The sequence below is a fragment of the Aythya fuligula genome, chromosome 6 (assembly GCF_009819795.1).
Source record: "Aythya fuligula isolate bAytFul2 chromosome 6, bAytFul2.pri, whole genome shotgun sequence".
NCBI classification, from domain to species: Eukaryota; Metazoa; Chordata; class Aves; order Anseriformes; family Anatidae; genus Aythya; species Aythya fuligula.
The window spans coordinates 13,954,389-13,975,768 of record NC_045564.1 but is presented as its reverse complement, the minus strand read 5'-3'; the positions used below and the strand labels follow the sequence as shown (position 1 = coordinate 13,975,768).

Here is a 21,380-nt window from a genome sequence, read left to right as displayed (position 1 = left end):
TGGGGGCCGGGCCTCTCCCCTGCCCCGGCCCCGGTCCCGGTCCCGGCCCGGCCATGCTGGACTTCGCCATCTTCGCCGTCACCTTCCTGCTGGTCCTGGTGGGCGCCGTGCTCTACCTCTACCCGGTAATGGCGGCGGGGGCGCGGCACGGCCCCGGGGCAGGCAGCGGGCGGCTGCGGGGCCCGGCCCGGCCCCTGCCATCGGCCTGGGACGTGGCGGCCGGGCCGGGCCGCGCCTGCACCCTGCTGGGCGTCAGCGCCCTGCGGCACCCCGCGTGTAACCAGCCCCCTCGAGCCCCTCTTGGGAAGGCTTCACTGCTCGGAGGTCTAGCGCTCTTGCAGGGGAGCCCGCCTAAAACCTAAGTTCAGAGAGGCTGACGTGTTCCCTTTGCTCTCCAGGCATCTCGGCAAGCATCGGGTATCCCCGGGCTAGCTCCGACTGACGAGAAGTAAGTGCTTCCCATCTGCACCTTGATCACGTTCAGCCTCGGCACTGTGTGCGTCTCGTGCCCAGGTAACCTCCTTGTGTTCCTCAGGGACGGCAATCTGCCGGATATCGTTGCTAGCAGAAGTCTGCACGAGTTCCTGGTGAACCTTCATGAGAAATATGGCCCAGTGGTCTCTTTCTGGTTTGGAAGGCGCCTTGTTGTCAGCATTGGCTCCATTGATCTCTTGAAACAACACGTCAACCCCAACCGGATATGTAAGTGCCCTCTGCCTTGTCTTTGAGATTATTTGTTCCTTCTGGCCTTGCTGAGCATCTATGTCAAACAAAGGCAGCTGGGACTTCGTTCTGAGTAGAAAGAAAATGAACCTTAAGTTGCAGCAGACACATCTGTGGTCCTGCTTACTGGACTTGAATGTCAGTGATCTAGAGTTGCTGCTGTCCAGTGGCTGTCAAAAATTCCTGTGCTTCTGCCTTTTACCTTCTGCCTAAGGGCAAATATTTGTGGAGAGAGAGCATCACGTTCGTTAGTCACTTGAAGCAGCCAGGTGAAGATCCTGTAGCAACTTGAGGTACAATTTAAAAGCAACTTGAAGTATGATTGAAGATGGGGAATATTGCTAAATGAAGTCTGAAAAGAGCTCTGATATTCTGTGATAGCTTCCGTGTGCGGTTCAATGTGGAGATTTTTAAAGTGTTATTTCAAGAAGTTCTTTAATTTTCATTTTACTTTGAGATATAGAGTTTTGAGTCAAACACTAATGATCTTCTAGCCTTGGAAGTGGTTAGTGGAACTGGTTGTTGAGTTGACCTGCTTAGTCCTGGGAGAGTGTTTTAATTTCTAGTGTAAGCCTCTCAGAGGTTTTGCTTCGGAAGGTGATCACAGACAGTAAGTTGACTAGGCTGATGTTTGGGTTTAACCTGCTGTTTTTCCAGTTCTCATCCTCTAGGGTAGATTGAGGTGCTGGTTGCACACCTCCGACCTGATAGTGTAGGTTATTTTCAGGCACAGGCAGATATCTCAGCATCACTTTACGCTGGGGTCATGACGGGTGAGCTTCTTGTACGTTTGCATGTCAGACTCAAAAAAACGCTGATGATCTGGGAAAGGCGTAGGAGTTAACAAAGATCAGCAAGACATAGCGGATAGCAGTGGCACACCAGAAGGTGGAAACACACCCTGAAAAATCTGAATGCACTCAAGTGTGCTTGGGGAACATTGAGCAGACACTTTCTCAAAGTTCAGAGAAATGGTGACAGGCCCTTGAGCAGACAAGTTTTCAGAAATGTACTGAATTTGGGAGAGTATCCAAATACTGGAGGAAAACAAATACAGTACCTGGGCTTAAACGCAGGAAGTTAGGTGACCAGGGCAGCTACAGACTAGTCTGACCTCATACAGATGCTGAGGGCTAAAAAATACTTTTTAAGGAAGGGATAAGTGGGAAATGCAATAAAATGTGGTCATACTATGCTTCTTTGATAATCAGATTTCCAAAGAAGGAAAGTGATAGAACGGTATTGCTAGGCTATCAAACCATTAAAAGTCTGATATGCTTCACTAAAAGGTGTAAACGTAATCCTAGTGCTGTTTTCAAGACCAGGACGAAGCACAAATGAAGTCTGTGGAAGTGCTTGGTAGGACAGTATTCTGTTTCTGAGAGATGGTTTGTGGAGGATGGCCTTGTGGAGTCATTAGTCTCCTGTAGTTGTGGAAAAACAGATGTTACCCAAACACTACAAGATGAGGGCAACCGTCTGCAAAGGGCAGCCTAGTCTCTGAAGTCCCAAACTCACAACAGTGAGTGTAGCAGTGGCATAGGATGGATGGTTTGTGCTAGGAACAGGGAAGGAAAAAAAATGGAGCCCATCACTGAACCAGCAGTTTTCTTTCACACACACCAGGAGAACTATGCAATTTCTGCAGATGATGGTGCTAAGCATCCTCTGGCCTCTCCAAATGCCTCTGCATGCCAGATTGCTTTGTGGGCTTTCCCATCAGCAGGGGATGGTGGCATGAATAGCAGCAGCCACTTCATGGCAAAGTACCATGGAGGAGGAATTGTCAGCAGCAGCTAGAGTCACACAACAGCCTGTTCCACGTGCAGAGCCACAGGTACCATCTGCTGTGCCACAAGGCATATGCGTACACTTCTTGTCATTTGAAGTAGGAAACAGGGCGAGCTGTAAAGCTTTAAAACATTGGAAGGAAAATGGCATGAGAAAAAAAGCATTTAGGAAAGTTTACTGTGTTCTTGCCTCTGGCCTCATTAGCTGCCTTTGTGTTATTAGCTGGTAAGTCCTCTGAAAGTAGGAATTGTCTCTTGTTGGATGTTTGTCCGGTAGCATAGTGAGGCCCTGATCTCTGCTGGGAATGTTAGACTCATCCACAGTAGGTTGAGTCATAGGTGTCTAGCCTAGCCTTGATGTTTTCTGATGCCTCAGAGGCTTCTTTCTCCATGTGGGAGAAATAACAGACTGTGATAAATAGTGAAAGTCTCTTTTGAAACTTTCCCGAATGCTACTTCCAAACAGTTCCTTAAAGATTCTGCCAGTTCGTGAGACCAACAGGAAATTGTACAGAAACAGAAAAGCATGTAGTAGACCATGCCTTATTGCATGTTTTTGCATTGACTACTAGTGTACTTCAGCAGGTTAATTAGGTAGAGGCTCCTGGTGATGAAATTCAAAGTTAAAGATGTAACTGAAGCAAGCTGTGGTTATAGGAGATGGAGGATTTGTGTTTTTGCCTTATTTATACACTGCTGCAAGAGTCTGTGTGCAAGGAAGATGGAAAGCGGTTAGATGTAGAAGGCATTCTGTAGCTTAATGGGGCACTGTTTTCTGTGAGAGACCTGCAGCTTCTCCACTGGAGGCAGCTCTGGCTGGCTAAACTCTTGTGAGCTGGTAGGGCTTGTGTGCTTAGATGTAGTCGGAGCAGGAGGGTACCCCAGTTGTGAAGAGGCAATCTGCTAGGGGGGCTGCAGATCAGGCAAGAGAGATGGAGGAGAAGGGGAAGGAGTGTACCTACCACTCTTGCTATTGTGACCAGGTGGTCGTCACACTAGAACAGTGTTTCCTTTACTTGCTTTCAGCGAATCCCTTCGAGGCAATATTGAAGTCCTTCCTGAGGTACCAGCCCAGCCTGAATGGGGATACAGGAGAGAGCCACCTGAGGAGAAAGCTGTATGAAAATGGTGTGACCAAGTCCCTTCAAAGTAACTTAGCTCTCATCCAGAAGGTAACTTGCTTTTCTGCAGCAGAGAAGCCCTGTGTGGCTCACAGGGGAAAGTTTAATGAGAATGATTACTAGGATAAAGGAGCTGCATTCAGATTTGTGCTGGAACTACAAGCATCTGAGACATAGAACAGCCTCTGCCTGTTCGAGCACAATGTGAAAATTTGGTTTCTGTTAGCTCCAGTGGGTTTGGGGGAAAGGGTTGGCCTTGTGTCATTTTATGCCAAGGCATCAGATGCAGTTAAAGGTAGCATCTGATTTCTAGATTTATTTTACAGAACAGGAGGGAGGAGCAAGGAACCAGCTGTTGGAACCATGAACAGGTGGAGAACTGCTCTGTTACCTCAGTCCAGCAGCCAGAATAAGGTCCATCTTCCCAATAGTGAGCTACTAGTATTACAGAGTTTAATGTGTTTTCTGCAACAGAGGGAACAATAGAGATGGACAGAGCTGTCTTACTGGGGGGAAAACCATGCGGCCAGGCAGGATATATGAGACTAAAATGTTGCTGGTTTAAGATAACAATGAAAGGAAACCCTGAAAAGAGAATAGATGAGTGCCATGGCCTTGAAAGCATGTTCTGCCTTAGCAACTTAGGGTGGGAATGCCTCCAGTTTGGGATATGTTTTGTAAATAGGCTGCTGCTATTACTGCCAACTAATGGTTCCTTTCCTCTTTAAGTTGTCAGAAGAGTTGCTAGCCAAATGGCTCTCCCTGCCTGAGGCACAACATGTGCCGCTCTGCCAGCACATGCTGGGCTTTGCCATGAAGTCTGTTACGCAGACAACTATGGGCAGCAGTTTTGAAGATGACCGGGAAGTCATCCGATTCCGCAGACACCATGATGCAGTAAGTGTCATGAAGAGCCAGGAAATTTCCTGTGCCATTTTTCCAAGCCAACAGCAAACAGTTTGCATCTGTGTGCAGTGTAGTAAGGGATAGCACAAGCTACTGCTGAGACATTAACATTAAACTAACATTAAGGTTAAGAGCTCTTACTCAGTTGTGCCAAACCAAAACAATCAGAAAGATCCTACTGCTAATCCTGCTGTTATTAGTCTAAGGCCAGATATTTCTAAAGGGTGTGTGAGAATCAGGAACCCAGATCCAATGGCAGCTGGGAGGTGTTTGGTACCTATGTCAGTTAAACTCTCTCCAGGGAACGCCAGTGGAACTTCACATTTTCAGAGATCTTTTGAAAGCTCTTTGGCATTGTGAAGAAAATTAAAACTGTGGAGATGTCAAGCTATGTCCACATCTGGGGATGTTAAATCTGTTGGTGATAGGATGGGAAAGAAGCTATTTCATCTCCTACTCAGGATGCCCATGCTTTTTCCCTTACAGCTTCAATTAGAGTTTTTTCATTTGAACTCAGCTTCAGCTATTATAAATGTAATAAATGGGATGAGGCATGATGCTCTAAAGAGGAGACCAGATTCATATTCAGAGAAAGTCTTTATTTGATGTTTTCATTTTGTTGAATAGGGAAGAATAAAAGAGTCCCAGCATTCGCCTGTGGTAAGTGGTGGTGCTCTTCTCTCTGTCCTTCTTTCAGATCTGGTCGGAGATTGGGAAAGGTTTCTTGGATGGGTCCCTTGACAAAAACACGACTAGGAAGAAGCTGTATGAAGATGGTAGGTTCCTTCCAAAATCACAGTCACCCCCCTGCTCCACTCTGATAAATGCTTAGAGTTAGTTAGCATATGGAAGCACTGAATTCGTCCAGCTGTATTGGCTTTTCTGCAGTTGATCACCATGACATAAGCTACTGGATGTGTCCTCCATAGATGTGCAGAAGATCAAAAGGAATCATTGTTTTGCAGTTCAGTGACAAGCCTGCCATTGTACAAAAAGTGTATAGGACTAGAACTCTGCATCTAGGTCTAGTTCTGAGGTCTTGGTGTGCTTGCTACCTTCCTGTTCTGTGTCCTAGTATCTGCTTTTGACCTCTGTTGGAGGCAGGCAACTGTGCTAAGTGGAAAAAGATGAGGTCTTTTGGTCTGGCTTGTATAATCATTCCTATGATGCACCATTTTATGAATGTACTGCCACTTAAGATTGATTTTTTTTTTTTTTATTCTTCAATTTTCCAGTCTTTTTAGTTGTTCATAGTTAAGACTTCTTAATATTGATTGATAAGATGTTACAGAAAAGTAGCCTGTATCTAGATTTGCTTGTAAATCCTTCAACCCAGTGTTTCCTTCCTCATGTTGCTGATTCTGTGGGTTTAAGAGCCTTAAGTCAGATACTACCCCACTAAAATGGGCTTCTGCCACAGATACTTGTTCCTGATTTGTATTAAGGATGCAATTTCACAAACTCCGGTTGGTAAGGTTTGGTGTTTAAGCATTGCTGGCCTTCCTGTACGGAGAAGAGATGAGAGAGGACAGATAGATCTAAGATGAAAGGGTTGCATTGGATCTTGGGAAATCAAGTTTCAGATCCAGCTTCTGCTCCATGTTTCTTGGGTTATCTGAATTAGGTCACTTAAATGAGACATGGACCTAGATGCTGTTGCCTAACTCTCCCCAGTTCCCAGAACAGCCACTAGGAGTTAGGCACCCAAATATCTTCAGATAAGTAGAACCTTTGTGCCAAAATCCACAGACATTTTAGCTTTCCTCTAGCATTATGTCTATAGAACCCCTAGCAAAAGGGAGAATATCAGTAGTTGGAGGTGTCGTGGCACTAGTAATTATAACTCAGCAGGCAATGCAAGAAGTTATCTGGTTCAAACATTTTATTTTTTTATGAGAGCTGTTTAAACATGTTATCTGGTGGTTATAGTGTTGAAACTAACTTATTTGACCTTCCTTTACATGATCTCAACTCACAGATTACATGTCTTGATTATACCTGTAAGGGCGACTTGTTGTAGGCAGCCTGTGATATTTGGTTCCTACATTTTCAACTAAATTAGAGATACACCTTCCAAACTGACGCTAATGTGTAACAGAGGCTGCTTCTGTAAGTGAGCCCAGCAGGGACAGCTGGTCTGAAAATCTGCTTGGGGAGATGGATTCACGTCTCTGCAGCTCTCAATCTGACCAGGTTTTAAAATAACCATTTCTTTTTGCTTCCAAAGCTCTGAAGGAGATGGAATCTACCTTAAGGAAAGTCACAAAGGAACGTCGAGGCAGATCATTCAACAGGCATGTCTTTATAGACACTTTGCTGCAGGGGAGCCTGAGTGACCAGCAGGTCTGTGCAGCTGTTACGTCATTTGGGAGTAATGGAATTCTAGTAGATTGGCAACTCATTACACTGTAGCCTTTGATTAATCTAAGCTTTTGCATCTGGCAGGGGTCAGATTCCTTACTAAAGCAGCATTCTCTCTGGTTCTTTTTCCATTTCTACAGTGCTTAATTGAATTAGACATCAGTAGCTTTCCTTGTCACTGTTTTCATTGCTATTTTTATAAACCAGAAGTGTGTTAGTATTAAGCATGTCTCAAGTGCTATTACAGTAGAAGTTCTGTGGAGAGTTCAGTCTTCTAGATGAATTTACTGCTCTCTGCACTAAAGGGATTTCATGTGCTTGAGTGGAGAATGTGCTGCTTCTTTTTAATCTTTGCATCTTACAGACTTCATTCTCTGAACTAGATTTTGTTTCCTAGATTCTGGAAGATGCAATGATTTTCTCCTTGGCAGGATGCACAATTACTGCTAACTGTGAGTATAGATTGCAGGTAACTTTCTATCCTTGGACTCGGTTGCCTAAAACTGAGAATGATGACATGAGACTTAATCTAGACTAATAAAAAGTGATGCTCATCGTTCTGTCACTCTTGAGCTACACATGTATAGAAGCAGCTAATTTTATAGCAGACATTCAATACAGCCTCACAGCTAATGAGTTGAAACTGAGGTTTGACAACTTTCCCATTCTTTTGGTGAGCCTTAGAATTTCTTCCTGTTGTTTTTTGCTCAGACTCAAGTGATGCTAAATTTGATGAAAGAGCACCAAAAATTGCAAGCCACAAAGATCATGATATAAAATAGGTTCTGGTACACAGGAAAGAAATCAGAGCAGAGTGCTAAAATCTGACTGGCTGCTTTAAATCTATGGAGGATAGGTATGTTCCATATAGGGAAGATTTTCCAAGGAGCTACATTGGGATTTAGATTTAAAAAAAAAAAAAGGCAAATGAAAATACAAACCGGGGCTGTGTAAAATCTCTTATGATATGAGGATGATTTAAACTGAACCCCTGATTATCAGGCCCTCTATCTTAGCCAGTGGGACTGGAACTCCAAAGAAAAACTCTCAGGTGCTGCTGGGTACGTGGAAAGTAAAAATGGCAGCTATGTTAATAACATCCCCAGAGAGTATACTCTCCAAGTACTTCAGGAAGATAGTCTTTTAAAGAAGCTTGACTCCTTAGAGATTGCCAGAAAGTTCTCAGGAATAGACAGTTAGGAATGGTAGAAACATTCCCTTGTAGCTTTAGAGAAACTGCATCCTACACACTTATTTCTTATGCAAGGCTTCTTTTTTTTTCATTGTGCTGTTGAAGATATCTCCTGAGAACCTCACAAAATAGATGTGGAGGAGAAAAATGCTGGTCATCCTGGTGTAGAGAGCTATATTGTTCTTCTCTCTCGCTGTCAGGAGCCCGGACATTGGGTGCCTGGCATCACTTGTCAGAAGTGTGCTGAGGAAATCAGCTAAATAAGGGGGTTTTCCAATGCTGTGTACAAACCAGCCTTTCAGATGAATGTTTGGTCTAAAAACCCTGGTTCCCTAGAAGGGGTAATTGCTGGAGCATCACAGCTGTTAGACGTACTGGGAAAGAGAAACTCTTTGACTGATGCTTTGCTGGGCTGTGTGGTCCCTTCCCCAGGACTGTGAAGTGAATGGGTCAGTCTCCTGCACAGCTTTCTAAGTTCCTCATAGCATTGGAAAGAGAATTTAAGCTTGTAGAGTCTCTTGTTACACAAGAGTTCAACCTCTTCTTCTCCCTCTGAACAGAGAATCAGTACAACCTGCTGAGAACAGAGGTCACCCTTTTTGGGGTCAGAAAAATAACATTGCAAATACAGCAAGTAAGAAAACCAAATACAGTTAGTGAAGTTTGAATTTTCTTGAACTAATATTGTCTTGGTTTCTTCCCTAGTGTGCACCTGGGCAGTCTATTTTCTGGCAACCTCTGAAGATGTCCAGCAGAATCTATACAAGGAGGTGGACCGTGTTCTAGGGAAGGGACCAATAACGCATGAGAAAATTGAGCAACTTAGGTGGGTCCCTTGAAAGGAATTGCAGTGGAAGGTTATCTTGTGAAGTAGGGACAGGGGCTTCATGTGCTGGAGGCTGATGCCCAGTCTACACTGGACCAGCAGAAGGCATCCAAAAGCTACTTGCATCTTTTCCTGTAAGTGATCAAACCAGAGGATGACTTGCAGAGAATCTGCTGTAGGGCTCCAGACAATGGGGACCAGGCTGTTCTCGTCAGGGTGCCTATAGGAAACTCTTTAGGTTCATGGGCAGGGGAGAAGAGCACAGAGTCAGTGCCCTGGCTGCCTGAAAAACTGTGCCATTTTTTTTTAATTGTGTGTGGTGGTTCAACTGGGTGTATTTTGTATTTGTACTGGCGTAAGGGTTTCAGTAAAGGAGAATGCATATGGATTTCCTGCTGCTTCTTGTATGGCTGAGAGCTCTAGGGAAAGGAATAGTATGTTTATGCTTTTTAGTGGGGATAATTTGGTTTAAAATCTGGAAAATGTTGCTGATGAGATTTAATGCTTATTGGAAAGATGCTGGGACTACTTGTCAGGAAAAAAAAAAAAAAAAAAAAAAAAAAAAAGAAGCTCTTAATTGTGGCTGGAGAAAGCTCCAGGAGCAGACTGTGACCCTGAATGCAGCAGGTGACTCAACTCTCCTTGCCTACAACAAGGACATGGATAAGCATCTTTCTGGGAGGGTTAAATTGACCCAGACTTATTGGTTGCAGATACTGTCGGCAAGTCCTGTGTGAGACAGTGCGAACAGCAAAGCTTACTCCCATTGCTGCACAGCTGCAGGAGCTGGAGGGCAGAGTTGACCAACATACTATCCCCAAAGAGGTAGGGCAGTACTAGGCCACCCTGGTTTCCTGGAGGGGAATTTGCTTTTTCCTCTTCTATCATACTTCTTCCCATGGAGGGCTGACAGAGGGAGAGCGTTTCTTCCGTCACTCATTTAATCTGAGCAGCTGGTCTGTCATCTGTAAGTGCAATATAGTCAAAGTTTTCCATGTGGTTCCTCTGTGGGATAGGCTCTGGGATTCATGTTCTCTTCCTGAGCAGGTTTGCCTCTGGTTCTGGGTCCATCAGGGATGAATCATCCTTTGAAGGGGTTTATGAGCTCAGCTGTGCAAAACAGTGTATGATTTCAGGACTAATCATATCACTCATGCTTCCCACACAGAGTAGTACCCTCCATTGCAGAGAATAAAGTAGTGCATACATGCATGCCAGTAAGAGTAAAGGAATGGGATCTGGCCTTCTCTAACTGCTAAGAGTTGCAGTATGGGCCTTAAGAAGTTAAAATCCTAATGTGTGTGTTTATAGAAATCCGTAGATGAATACATGTATAACATACTATGTTTTTAAACAACTTACTGAAATGAGCGGTCCACAGAATAATTGTCTGGCAGAGTTGTCCAAAGTTGTCTTTAATCATGCATTTCATCCTGGTCTGACATATTTGTCCTCATTTTCTTTGCAGACACTTGTACTTTATGCTCTTGGTGTGATGCTGCAGGATAGTTCATCTTGGCTGTCACCATACAAGTATGTAGAATCAAGATCTTTATTCCTTTCCAAACTAATTCCTTTCCTTTTTTAATTGATACTCTTTAGATCTTACTTCCATGCACAGCCTGCTTTACTGCAGGACCTGCCTTAAGCAGATTTTGGAGATGAAAGGCAGTCTGTAAGAAAATCTATTTATGAAGATCTTGATTTGTTGGTCTCCATGGGCAGGAATATGGGGTAATTCAAGTTACGATCGTCCTGGGCTCCAGTCTGTTTTTGTGTGTGTCTGTCGGGTTTTAATAGTTGTTTTTTGTTTTTCCCACACACACTGCTTCCCTGACAAGCTTGTAAATTCTTTTTAAGGTTTTTGGAGGAAAGAGGGGAGAAAGGGAGAAAAAGAATGATTTGAATGGTTATGGAATCACTGCTTGTTAACATGAAACAGTGACACAAGGGAGGAACAGCCAGTCGGAAGTTTTGTTTTCAGGGGGAAGAAAGTGCTACTTCATTACTTTGGGAAAACAATTCTGGATTTCAGGTAGTATTTTGGAGGTTAAAGAAATAAAATGCTGTAGCTTACTGTGGCCTCTAGGTGGCAAATACTAACATTAGTTTGACTTCTTTCACTTGGGCTAGAAAAAAATATGGGTCAGTTATTCTAGAGAGAGAGAAGAGACAGCTGAAATCTAGGAGAAAGAACAGAGCCCTTGGAACAGTGCTTGTCTGCTCCTGCAAGCATAGGTCTTGCAAAGGGGTCACGCATTGATGCACGACCTATGAATATCTCGGCAGGGATTGATTGCTCAGTAGGATAGAGCAGGCACTGTGTTTAGGAGAGGTTCACTGGGGGCCACAGGGAAATAACAGGTGAGGAGTGCTGTGAACATTGTTTATTCCAAGAAGAAGGAGGGTTGAGATTGTGCTTGAGCCTGAGACAGATCTGTATGTATGTACATGACAGGGACAAGAAATCAGCACTTTGTGGTCTTCTGTCCTACCTACCATATAAAAACAATATGTATGGCTCTTTGTCCTCCCTATTTATTTTTAATGGCTAGACAGCTGTGATTTTTTTCCTATTACAGTATCTGCAATGTGCCACTTCAGAAGGAATGTAAGCCTGATGTTGCTTTAACTGAGGGTCAGCACCCACATACCTGTTCACCTTGGTAGAAGTAGAGCTTGGATGTTTAGGCAGGGACCCGAAGACTTGAAGTATGAGAAGAAATATTTAACAGAAAGTGAAAGAGAACTACCTCCTGGCCATTAAATTTCCTGGGGTTTGTTTGTTTGCTTTTTTATTCTGTAATACCATATGTTTAAATTTAATGGTATTCTGTTAGTCTCCTTTGGGTTAGTGGATTGTGGGAATCTCGTTTTAACTTGTGCTAGTCCCGAATAATATTTTTTTTCACAGCCTCCACCATCCTAATGCTGGAAGCCACTTTTCTCACTTGAATGAGTCACCAGCTTCCCTCCCCCGGCATATACACATACACACACACCAGCTGCTTGAAGAGAAGGGCGAGGGGCAAGGAAAAAAAGGAAAATATTTTTGGAAGTGAGAGAGGGAGGGATGCAGAGAGATGGGGTGGGAGAGGGGGAGAGGGAGACAAATCAGGTTGTGTGTGCCCTGGAGGGAAATAGGTGGCAAGTTAAAGCATCAGCTCAGCTGTGTACTCGAGCTAAATACCCACTGCTGAGAGTTCATGCATATTAGTTCTAACCCTGTATCACAGTAACTCAGTTATTCAGCATTTTGACCAAGCTGGGGCACAGCTGACCATCTGGAAACTTAGATGTAGTGATGCACAGTTGCCTTCCTATATCTGTGTGGAATTACCCAGCATGATTTAGAGAGAGGAGGCACTAGATTGATGCTGTTTGCAAATTAGTGAGATTCTGTATTTCATTGCCAGTTTCTTACTCTTGTGTGTGTGTGGACATGTGTCCCGAGGAAGGGTTCTGTGCCCTCACAAAAAGCCTCTGTGTTTTGTCTTTTGTAGATTTGACCCAGAGAGATTCAATGAGGAATCAGCCATGAAAAACCTTTCCTTGTTGGGTTTCTCAGGAAGCCAGGAGTGCCCAGAGTTGAGGTGAGCAAAGGGAAGCAGGTCTCTGCGCATTTCTGTGGTAGAGAAAAGAGGAGTTTGTTTCAGCCCATTCCTGTTACTGCTGAGACAATCTGTCCAAGCTGGCAGTTGTTCGTTGGCAGATTTATATCATGGCAAGGTTTTTGTTCTCTTCTGCCTCCTTCCTCAGGTTTGCCTATATGGTGGCTACAGTTCTGCTCAGCATCCTAGTAAGGAAACTGTACCTGCACCCAGTGAAAGGACAAGTCATGGAGACCAAATATGAGCTGGTAACCACACCGAAAGAGGAAGCCTGGATTACGGTGTCCAAGAGAAGCTAAGAACAAGCAAAACAAGGGTCTGAAAGTGCCAGTAGTGAAGTCCTGGGCAAGTGTCATAGAGGGAATCGTGCTGGCAGCACAAGGACACAGCCAGGGAATTTTACATGCATATATTGTTACCTTCCACATTCTTAACCACATATGCTTGGGTACTTTTTCTAACTCAACGAATAGTCATATTAAAGTAGATTTAATCTGTATGCTTCTTTACAATTACTTTTTGCCCAAAGCATTGTAAAGGAAGCAAAAACAAAAACAAACAAAAACAAACAAACAAAAAAGCACTTGCAGCAGTGTATATATGAATTGCTGGGTTCCAGCTAGTCAAAGACCAGGCTGCTGGTTAGTCTAGTCCCTTTCCGACAACAGCCAGATCTGGATAAGGAAAGGACTGTGCCACAGGGAATACTTCTTTGTGGATCCCAGCCAGATAAGACCTTGGAGACACAAGGACACAATCTTTCTCTATATATAGGTATTTTTATTCAAAGTGTCTTTCCTACCCTTGAGCTAGAGCTATAACTGTCAAGAAGAGCAGATATATCTTGTGAGAAGTATGTGTGAGTGTGTGTGAGAGAAAGAAAAAGAAAGTGGGGTGGGAATTGCACCATCGGGTCTCATGCTGAGTATGTAATCTTGCTGTGCTCTAGGGTTGCAAGAGAAAGGATGACTGAGAAATGCTAGTAAACAGGAGGAATAAAATTGGTTTGGCCCCTGAGAAAACAGAAGCATTAGTAATGATATAATGAAATGAAATAAAACCACAGAACAAAGCCCTGAGAAAGGGATTCTCTATCCTGACAGTTCTGAGGGCAGTGTCTAATCTAATCAGCATCAGAAATTGATGACAGATGCTTGCAATTCATTGAGCTCTGGGTCAGCATGAGACTGGACATGCAAGTACTGGAAAGGGAGAGTGCTGATTTTATAGGGCTCTGAATTAATGTTGTGCTTAATAACTTAAAAGCCTTTCAGAGAGCCCTCTTTCAAAACGTGTGTGAGCCAAAGCAGCCACATGTTCACGTGCTTTTCCTGCTTCTTTCTCCCTCTCTTAGCTGTAACAGGCAATCCTGTGGAAGATTTTTCAGAGCCCACCTGAATGGCTTGCAAGGCAGGGACCTCTTACCCCTTTATCTCAGTACTACTTATTGCCATCCAACCTACTACGGTTCTGTTTCTCTTCCCATTTTACACAGAATCACCCTTTACCTGATCTCAGTAGGTCTGTTCCCCGTAAACCTGACTTCTCTGTTAACATGAGTTCCAAGCTCCCTTCCTATCCAAATGCAGTGTTGTCATAGGTGAACTGTTGCTCAGTCTGCAGCTACATGTGCCCGAGCTGCTTTTGCATGCAGCTACTGATGCGTCACAGAAAAGGTCAGGAATGTGTGGCTCCCAGTTTCACTGCCTCTGTAGACAGGGCACACTTCACACAGGTATACCTGTTTCTTCACGTATCTGAGTAACAGCAATTCCCATTTCTACAGACGTTATTTCTTTCACTGTCACCTTCCAGGTCAGGAAATCTGCTGCTTTTACAAAAATGTTTTGGCTGTTGTGTATCTGCCAAGTGCTGGCCTGAATGCAGTCCTTTCAGCTCTCACAGGGTTAATATCTGATGCCGGCCTCTGTGGGCACCAGACAAAGAAAATTCAGCTCTTGGGTTTAATGTGTCAGCTCTGCTTTTGGTGGAGCTGTGGAGATTCAGATTCCACCCCCCCCCCGCAGTGCAGTGTGTGTTGGGGGAGATGTAGGACAGAGATTCTGTTCTACTGCTTTTTGTCTGCTGGGCAGGAAAAGGAGAGTTGTGCAGTTCATCTTGCTGCCTCTCATGCATTGATTTTTATAATGAACTGCAAGAAAGCTTTTGCTAATCTGACCTCCATTTAACTGAAGGTTGGTCATGTCCCCAGATGGCAATTCATGTTAGACTTTGCTTCACTGCTTATGTAGAAATGCCTCTTTCTTGAAGGCTGCAGATGTTCCCTAAACCTTCTGGAGAAATCAGTGTGGTAAAGGGTTTTACTTTAAAGCATCCCTGGTGTACAGAGGAGGCAAAATAGAAGGGAAGTTATTGCCTTCTTGGAGAAAAAATGGTAGCATAGCACTGTCCCTGCTAAGAACCACACTAGGAATAGCTGACTTGGTCATATAATTGACTGGCTAAGATCTGCTTTATTACAGCCATGTGCTGCTAGGGAAGCTTTCACACAGCAGAAAGCTTCCCAGGAGTAATTGTTCAGACTTTGTTAACAGTGTTTCTCTGCCTTGCTGGAGTTGCATGGGCCAACTGACTTGCAATAGTTTTTACCCAGTTGCAGGAATCAAAAATAGGAGTAATTCTGTATAATTTGTTACAAATTTTCTGTCAGTCTGCACAGGTATTGCATCCTTTAAGACAGTATTCTCAGTGTGGGCCAGTAGCCAAAAGGGAGTTTGTGGCTGCTAGGAGACAAGAGTGTGGCTCAAAGTGCTCAAGAAAGCCAATGGTTAGTTTGCATTTGCTCAAAACTACTGCCAAAAAAGTCCCTGGCTCATCAGTTAAAGGTATGTGTGAAGTGTTGGGAGAAAGAAGGGGAGTGAGGATCTCTCAGGCATTCACTATACATTGCTTGGAGTGACACCGAGGGCACAGCCACATTGTTTGCTGCAGTCTGTAAGTTTCCATTGGTCACTCTTTTGTGTTGGTCATTTCAAACAGCTTAACTCTCAAGATGCAGCACACCACTGCTCAATCCAGCTGTAGCTCCTTTTCTTATGCAATAAAACCCCTTCTTTGTATGGGAATCTTCCGTAGATCAGAGCTGTCTCTGAAGGTTTAATATATTTCAGTTGGAAAACTGAAATACCAGTTTTGTTCCATTTCTCCCCTCACCCCTTGTCCCACATGCACTGTCAAGTGGTTCTTTTTTGGCCTGGTTTCCTGAGGAAGGCCTGTGTTCAGAGTGTGCCCCCACCCCACTTATGTCTGACTGCTTCCCCTCTCTGTGCCTCTCACAAGAAGTAGCTTTGAGCCCTTGGGTCAAATAGCTGCATTTGGCAGGGACTTGGGTTTGAAATCTCAACACAACCTTGTTCCTACAAATTTTGTGAAAAAAACGGCTGGTCATAGGGAAGAGAGTGTATTCTAGATGTGTCACAAGATTGCATCCAAAGCCAAAGCATTGCTAGATGCCAGCCTGCAGAAAAACCTGAGTCAGAGCCTGCAATGTAGCAGAAACCTGAGAGTAGATTCTCTCAGAAGTCCAGTCAGTAGGGAATTGGGTTTTGTCACTCCTGCTGCTCATAGACCCCACACACTAAAGACACACGTTCTGGCCATGACATGGGGGTGCAAGCAGTATTGCAACCTGTGGAAGAAAATGCCGTAGTCTAGGAATTGAGAGGAGGAAGGTTGCTTCTATATTATAGGAAACTATTGCTTTTTATGCTTCACATTCCTGTTCTGCACCAGAAAGCTACTTCACAAATTCCACTGGGTGGTTTTGAAGAGTATACAGAAAAGCTGTCATTTCATTCCTTGGGCTTTTACTGTAGAACAAGCTTCAACAGAGGGCTACAAATTAATGGAAGGCAAGAGGCTAACCTGCTGCTCTCAGAAGCAGGCAGCCAGCACAGGTGCTGGGAGCAGTCAGGCCATTGCAAATTGATTGTCATGGCTGTTTCTGTCTGACACAGGTGTATACTTTTGCCCCTCATACTGGTTGCAACTGGTGAAACAGTTAGTAAGCTGTCTGCTTCAGTAAGTTACCTGAGCTTGCTTCCCAGTACCTCCAAAATGTCCATGAGTGATGTTATGTCTAGGTTTTAATTAACCTGGGCTGCATATAGAGTTATTATTGCAATGTAGTAATATTCCTCTTCTTTTCCCAGCAGTTCAGGACTTGCCAGTAATAGCTGTGGCATGCAGCTCAGGGCTGAGGACTGTACATTTTATTTTCTGTCATTAAATGGGAAGGATGGTCTTTGCAACTTCTGTCTTGCTTGCTGCAAAAGTAAGTGTCAGTTGTTGGACAGAGTGGATGTTTGCTAATTTAAAATACCTTGGGCTGCTCTTCTGCCAGCTCTCCCATTAGCTGTGCAATTACATGAACCAGGGGCTGCTGGCAATGCAAAATGGGGAAACCACTTATCTGTCTCACTGCATAGTTAATTTATCAACATTTTGGTACTCCTTAACCCACAATTAACTTGTGTTGCCTTCCTAATCTCTGTCTCAGGTGCTGTGCACGCATTCTCATTTAAAACAGGTGTTACCACTCAGCATGGCTGACCTTCCTGAGGTTTCTGTTATTTCTGCAGGAAGGGCTTTCTGGCAGGCACCCTTGGATATAGATGTATCCTAATCAGCAGAGTGAAGTCTACAACTTACTGGCTTCTTTTCTAAGCTCAGATCCTCCTGTAGCTTGGGGGCAAATGAAAGCAAGTAGAGCAGTACCTTTACGAAAGCACTTAGAGCATACAGGACTTCACTCAATTCCCTACCCCTTCTATCAAGAATGACAGAAAAGGATGAAAAAGGCTTGTAATGAGGAGTCAAATCTTCATCACTAGTGGGTTATGCCACCAGGAAGTAGAACTGTTGTGGTTACCGTGGCAGCTTGTCGCTGCTTTCCACTTGTCCAAATCAGAAATTGCTGGAAAATATTATAGGTATCTTTCTCTGTAGCCTAAGAGTATGCACCCATCTTGGCATCTCTCTAGTTGAGCTCAGGACTGTTTTTTAGCAATCAGTCTTCAACTAAACAAAAGGCCTGTTTGACATCTCTTAGGATTCAATGCCAGGTTTTTGGCAGCAGCAGACGGAGAAGAGGAACTACCACACGCAGGAAAAAAAAAAAAAAAAAAAGATGAAGAAAATGTTCCTCACATATGGAGGGTGGGGAAGGAGAGAAGATAAGGGTTTCCATGGCAACATTCCTTGAAGATAAGTATATTTAAATCTGTGTGAATTTTAGCATTCAAAACACAGTCGTGTTTCCCACAAAAAGATTTGGGGGAGGGCTGGAGTGGAAAGATTTTTTCCCCTGCTTTTCAGGTCATTCCTCCTTTTACATAGGAGCCTGAACCTAAGATAAATTAAGTACATGCAATTGCTCTGATGCTAACGCTCCTGTAAAGAAAGGCCTTTCCAAGAGCAAGAAGCATTGGTCATGGTACCGTATCTGCACTGACATCTCTGGCCCAAGCATTTGATCATGTCTTTAATGGGAAAAGTAGTTTAATTAGAACAATGTTAGGCCAGTGCAAAGTCAAAAGGACAAACCTACAGCATTCCAGGTTAAATCCCGTGTAAATCAGAGCAAGACCTTTATGGTTGACTCTCAGCTAAGTGATAGTGGTTTTAAGGTAACTGAGGTCTTTGGCCTTGGCCAAAGAGGAGAGGATGTAGAACTGAAAGAGCAGAGGAGCTGGGTAAAATGCGTCCCTGGTGAGTGCCTTCGTTGCCACAATGACAGTGAAAAATCATTGTAGGTAGCCAGCGGATGTTCCTGTGACACTATTAGGCAAGAAATATTTACTCTTTATGAGTTATCAGTGCTGGGGCTACCCCTGAATCTCTGAAGCTTTTCTGCTCCTATCTGCAGAGCTGAGCAACTTGGAGGCACTGGCATGCTCTGTGCTGCTCTCACCTCCCTGCTGGAATCCAGGCAGGTCAGCTCTGTCACAAGCCTGGCAGCGAGACAGCCAGTGCTGAGCCTGCTTGGCTGCCAACTTTCTCATCTCACCAAAATAGGCTTTTTTTTTTTTTTTTTTTTTAGCAGTTGCTTCCAACTCAATAATGACTCAGACACTGCAGCAAGGGTAAAGCGATCATCTTCCCTTTCAGCCCTTTACAGCAGAAGGCCCTGGGTATCCTCTCTGAAAAGCCAGAGCTTGCTGGGCACAGCCATCACCTGGATTCAGTTCTTTAAGTTACCTGATTGAACCAGATGTTCCTACAGTGCTGTGACCCTGCTGGCTACAGGGCTGTGTTTCAGCAATAGACTAAATGATTCCTACAAGTTCTTTGTGTTTAGCAGTCTTGGGGAGTGGAGGCTGGGAGGAAAAGAATAGTCATACGTAAAGAGAGGATGAGATTTGTCCATTAAGGCTCTTGCCCTGAGCAAATTTCCCTAGGCTGAGAATCCTATAAAGAAACAAAGATCTATTGAAACACTAAAGAGAAATGTAGTAAGTCATATTTGGGTATTTATCTTCTGAGGTGAGAGAGGGGAAACAAATAAGGGTGTCTGAAAAGCAAAGTTCATATTGTCAGACTGGAAATTGCCACCTGGTAGCATTTTGTATTGGCTGAGACCCTGATACAGAATAAACAACACTCATCTAGCTAAGGTGACTATGTCCCTTGTCAGCTTCCCTGTGTCTTGATTGATAAAGCCTACAGGCAGTGTGGAAAAATGAACTTTTTATGGATCCTCTATTGGAATTCACTGTTAGCAGATACGTTATTGTAAATTCTGGGACTAACGTTCAAGCCCTGATGTCAGCACTAACATGAAAATGCATACTTGGGCTTTGTAATTTCTTGGACTGAAAAGCTACTGTCTTGCTGATGCAGGGCTTGTTAGCTGTGAGTTATTGATTAAATATATCATGTTTATTCCATCCCTTCCGTTCAGACTGTTGTGGTATTTTGTGCTACAAACTGATGCTCTAGCTCCATGCATTTGCCTTACAGCTGAACCCGGGGAGATGCGACAGCTCTGGGATATCTAAATAGCAGAAGTGCAGCAACTTCAATCCCTGTTTGGCAGCCTTCAGCATCCAGTATGTCACAAGCTGTTTCTTACTCCATCTTTAGGTGCTTGTAGGATAGCCTGTTACAGTGATGGGGTTCAGGACACCATGGGCATTAGATGGCAGTAGGTGGATTGCTGCCCCCTTGAACTGCTCCATTGTTGCACCACATATGAACATCCTCATATATTTCTAAGCTTCTGCAAAAACAGTTTCCAGGCCAAAAAAATGTGCCTTCTGGCAGGCTGGCTGCCTGCCTGTCTTGCCTGGGGAGAAAGGAGGTTGCCCACTGTGTGGCAAATTACCTTCTGACCATGTCCTGTCTCTGTGGTGTGGCCGTCCTGTTTTTGCAAGCTCTTCCAGGAATCTGAATGGGGGAAAGGTGCCTTGGGAGAAGAGTGAGCCCTGTGAGTTAATGCGAGCTGACAGGGATGCCTGCAAGAATACACCATTGTGTATTGTAGAAAATCAGCTGGACCAATGGTTGCAGCTACCCCACGTTCATTGTTGAGTGAGGTATTTGGGAACAGAGAGGGTGTTTGAAGCACTTAGTATTTCCGTCATGCAGAATTCATATTAAATTTGCAGGAGCCTATGCCTTGATTTGATGGCATTTTTCTTGTTAAAGAAAGGAGAAAACTCATTGCTTGCTAACAGTCTGCTCTAAATTAACCTCAGGCGTGGGCCCAGGCCTGCAAACCTTTGTATGACTGTGACTATTATTTATGCTGTGTGATTGCATTGAATGCCATTGACTATTCATATATTAGCCTATGACGTAGTTGTGGCTTTTAGTAACTAGAAACTAAATTTTTGAAGCTGTTCAGGTGTTTGGATTTTGAATGTCCCATCAAGCACCTACCTGACTATTTAAGTGCCTAGGCGTCTTTGTAAATCTGGTATTGTCATAAAGCAAAGAAAAGGATCTGGCCTCTGGTTTCATACCCATGTAGCAGCACCAACCAGGTAGGGCCTGTTGCTGGATGTGCGTAGTTCATAGTGAACCTCTTCGGTGTTTGAGGAAGCTTATTGGTCCCTTTACCCAGTAAAGGTAAAAACACTGCAAAACCTACATCCTGCATTAGCCTTTATATATCTTAGAGCTGTACTGTTCCAGTGGCGTAAACTGAGTCGAGCAATCACATTTTCTCAATTACCCTCAAGAACTAGAAATCCTTATCACCTCTGTGTTTCTTTCTCCCACTACTGCACTGGTCTTGAAATTGTCATCACAGCTAAAAATCCTCATTCTGTAAATTAAACTGTGATTTAAAAAAAATGTAACCGTGCAGCTTCCTCATAAAACTCCAAGTCTTTTGTCGATGTGACTCACTCAATTACTCATGTGGGCAGACATTCAGATAATAAAAGTAGTTAATGGAAAGCAGTGAGAAATACTGCTGGTTCCTGAGGAGGTAGGGGAGGGGGAAGGCTACTGCGGGTATTTTATCCTAAGAACTGCTGAACTCACTGAGCTCCCAGACATTTTTTTAAGATAAGGATTTCTCTGGTCTGCTTTTTTTTTTTTTCTTTGTATAAAAACAGCTTGAAAAATCAGATTGACAATAGAGGAACAAAAGTAGCCTGGCAGTATATGTGTGCTTCTCTCCTCCCCTTTCTACATATTAGAAATGATAGCCAGTCTCTGCCCCAAATCAGTCTCTTCATCCTAGCAATGTATATACTTAAACAACACTCTGTGAATTCCTGAATCAAAGAGTACAGCTAGCAGGTGATTAAATGAATCCTTTGGCTGGAGATGTTGCATATAGAGACTCGGACCAGAGTTTTCTAGAATAAATAATGGGTC

The 21,380-nt window shown here is 43.8% G+C and overlaps 1 protein-coding gene across 1 annotated transcript; it reads left to right on the top strand.

The window, feature by feature from the left end:
• The first annotated feature begins 18 nt into the window (after positions 1-18).
• On the top strand, positions 19-17,678 carry LOC116490557 (cytochrome P450 20A1). The gene is made up of 13 exons (XM_032189864.1): positions 19-125; positions 399-448; positions 536-702; positions 3,540-3,685; positions 4,364-4,531; positions 5,238-5,316; positions 6,768-6,883; positions 7,299-7,353; positions 8,799-8,919; positions 9,633-9,744; positions 10,388-10,452; positions 12,423-12,512; positions 12,679-17,678. Exons 1-13 carry the CDS (start codon positions 54-56, stop codon positions 12,827-12,829), a joined length of 1,392 nt encoding a protein of 463 aa, XP_032045755.1. The 5' UTR covers positions 19-53; the 3' UTR covers positions 12,830-17,678.
• The last annotated feature ends 3,702 nt before the right edge of the window (positions 17,679-21,380 follow it).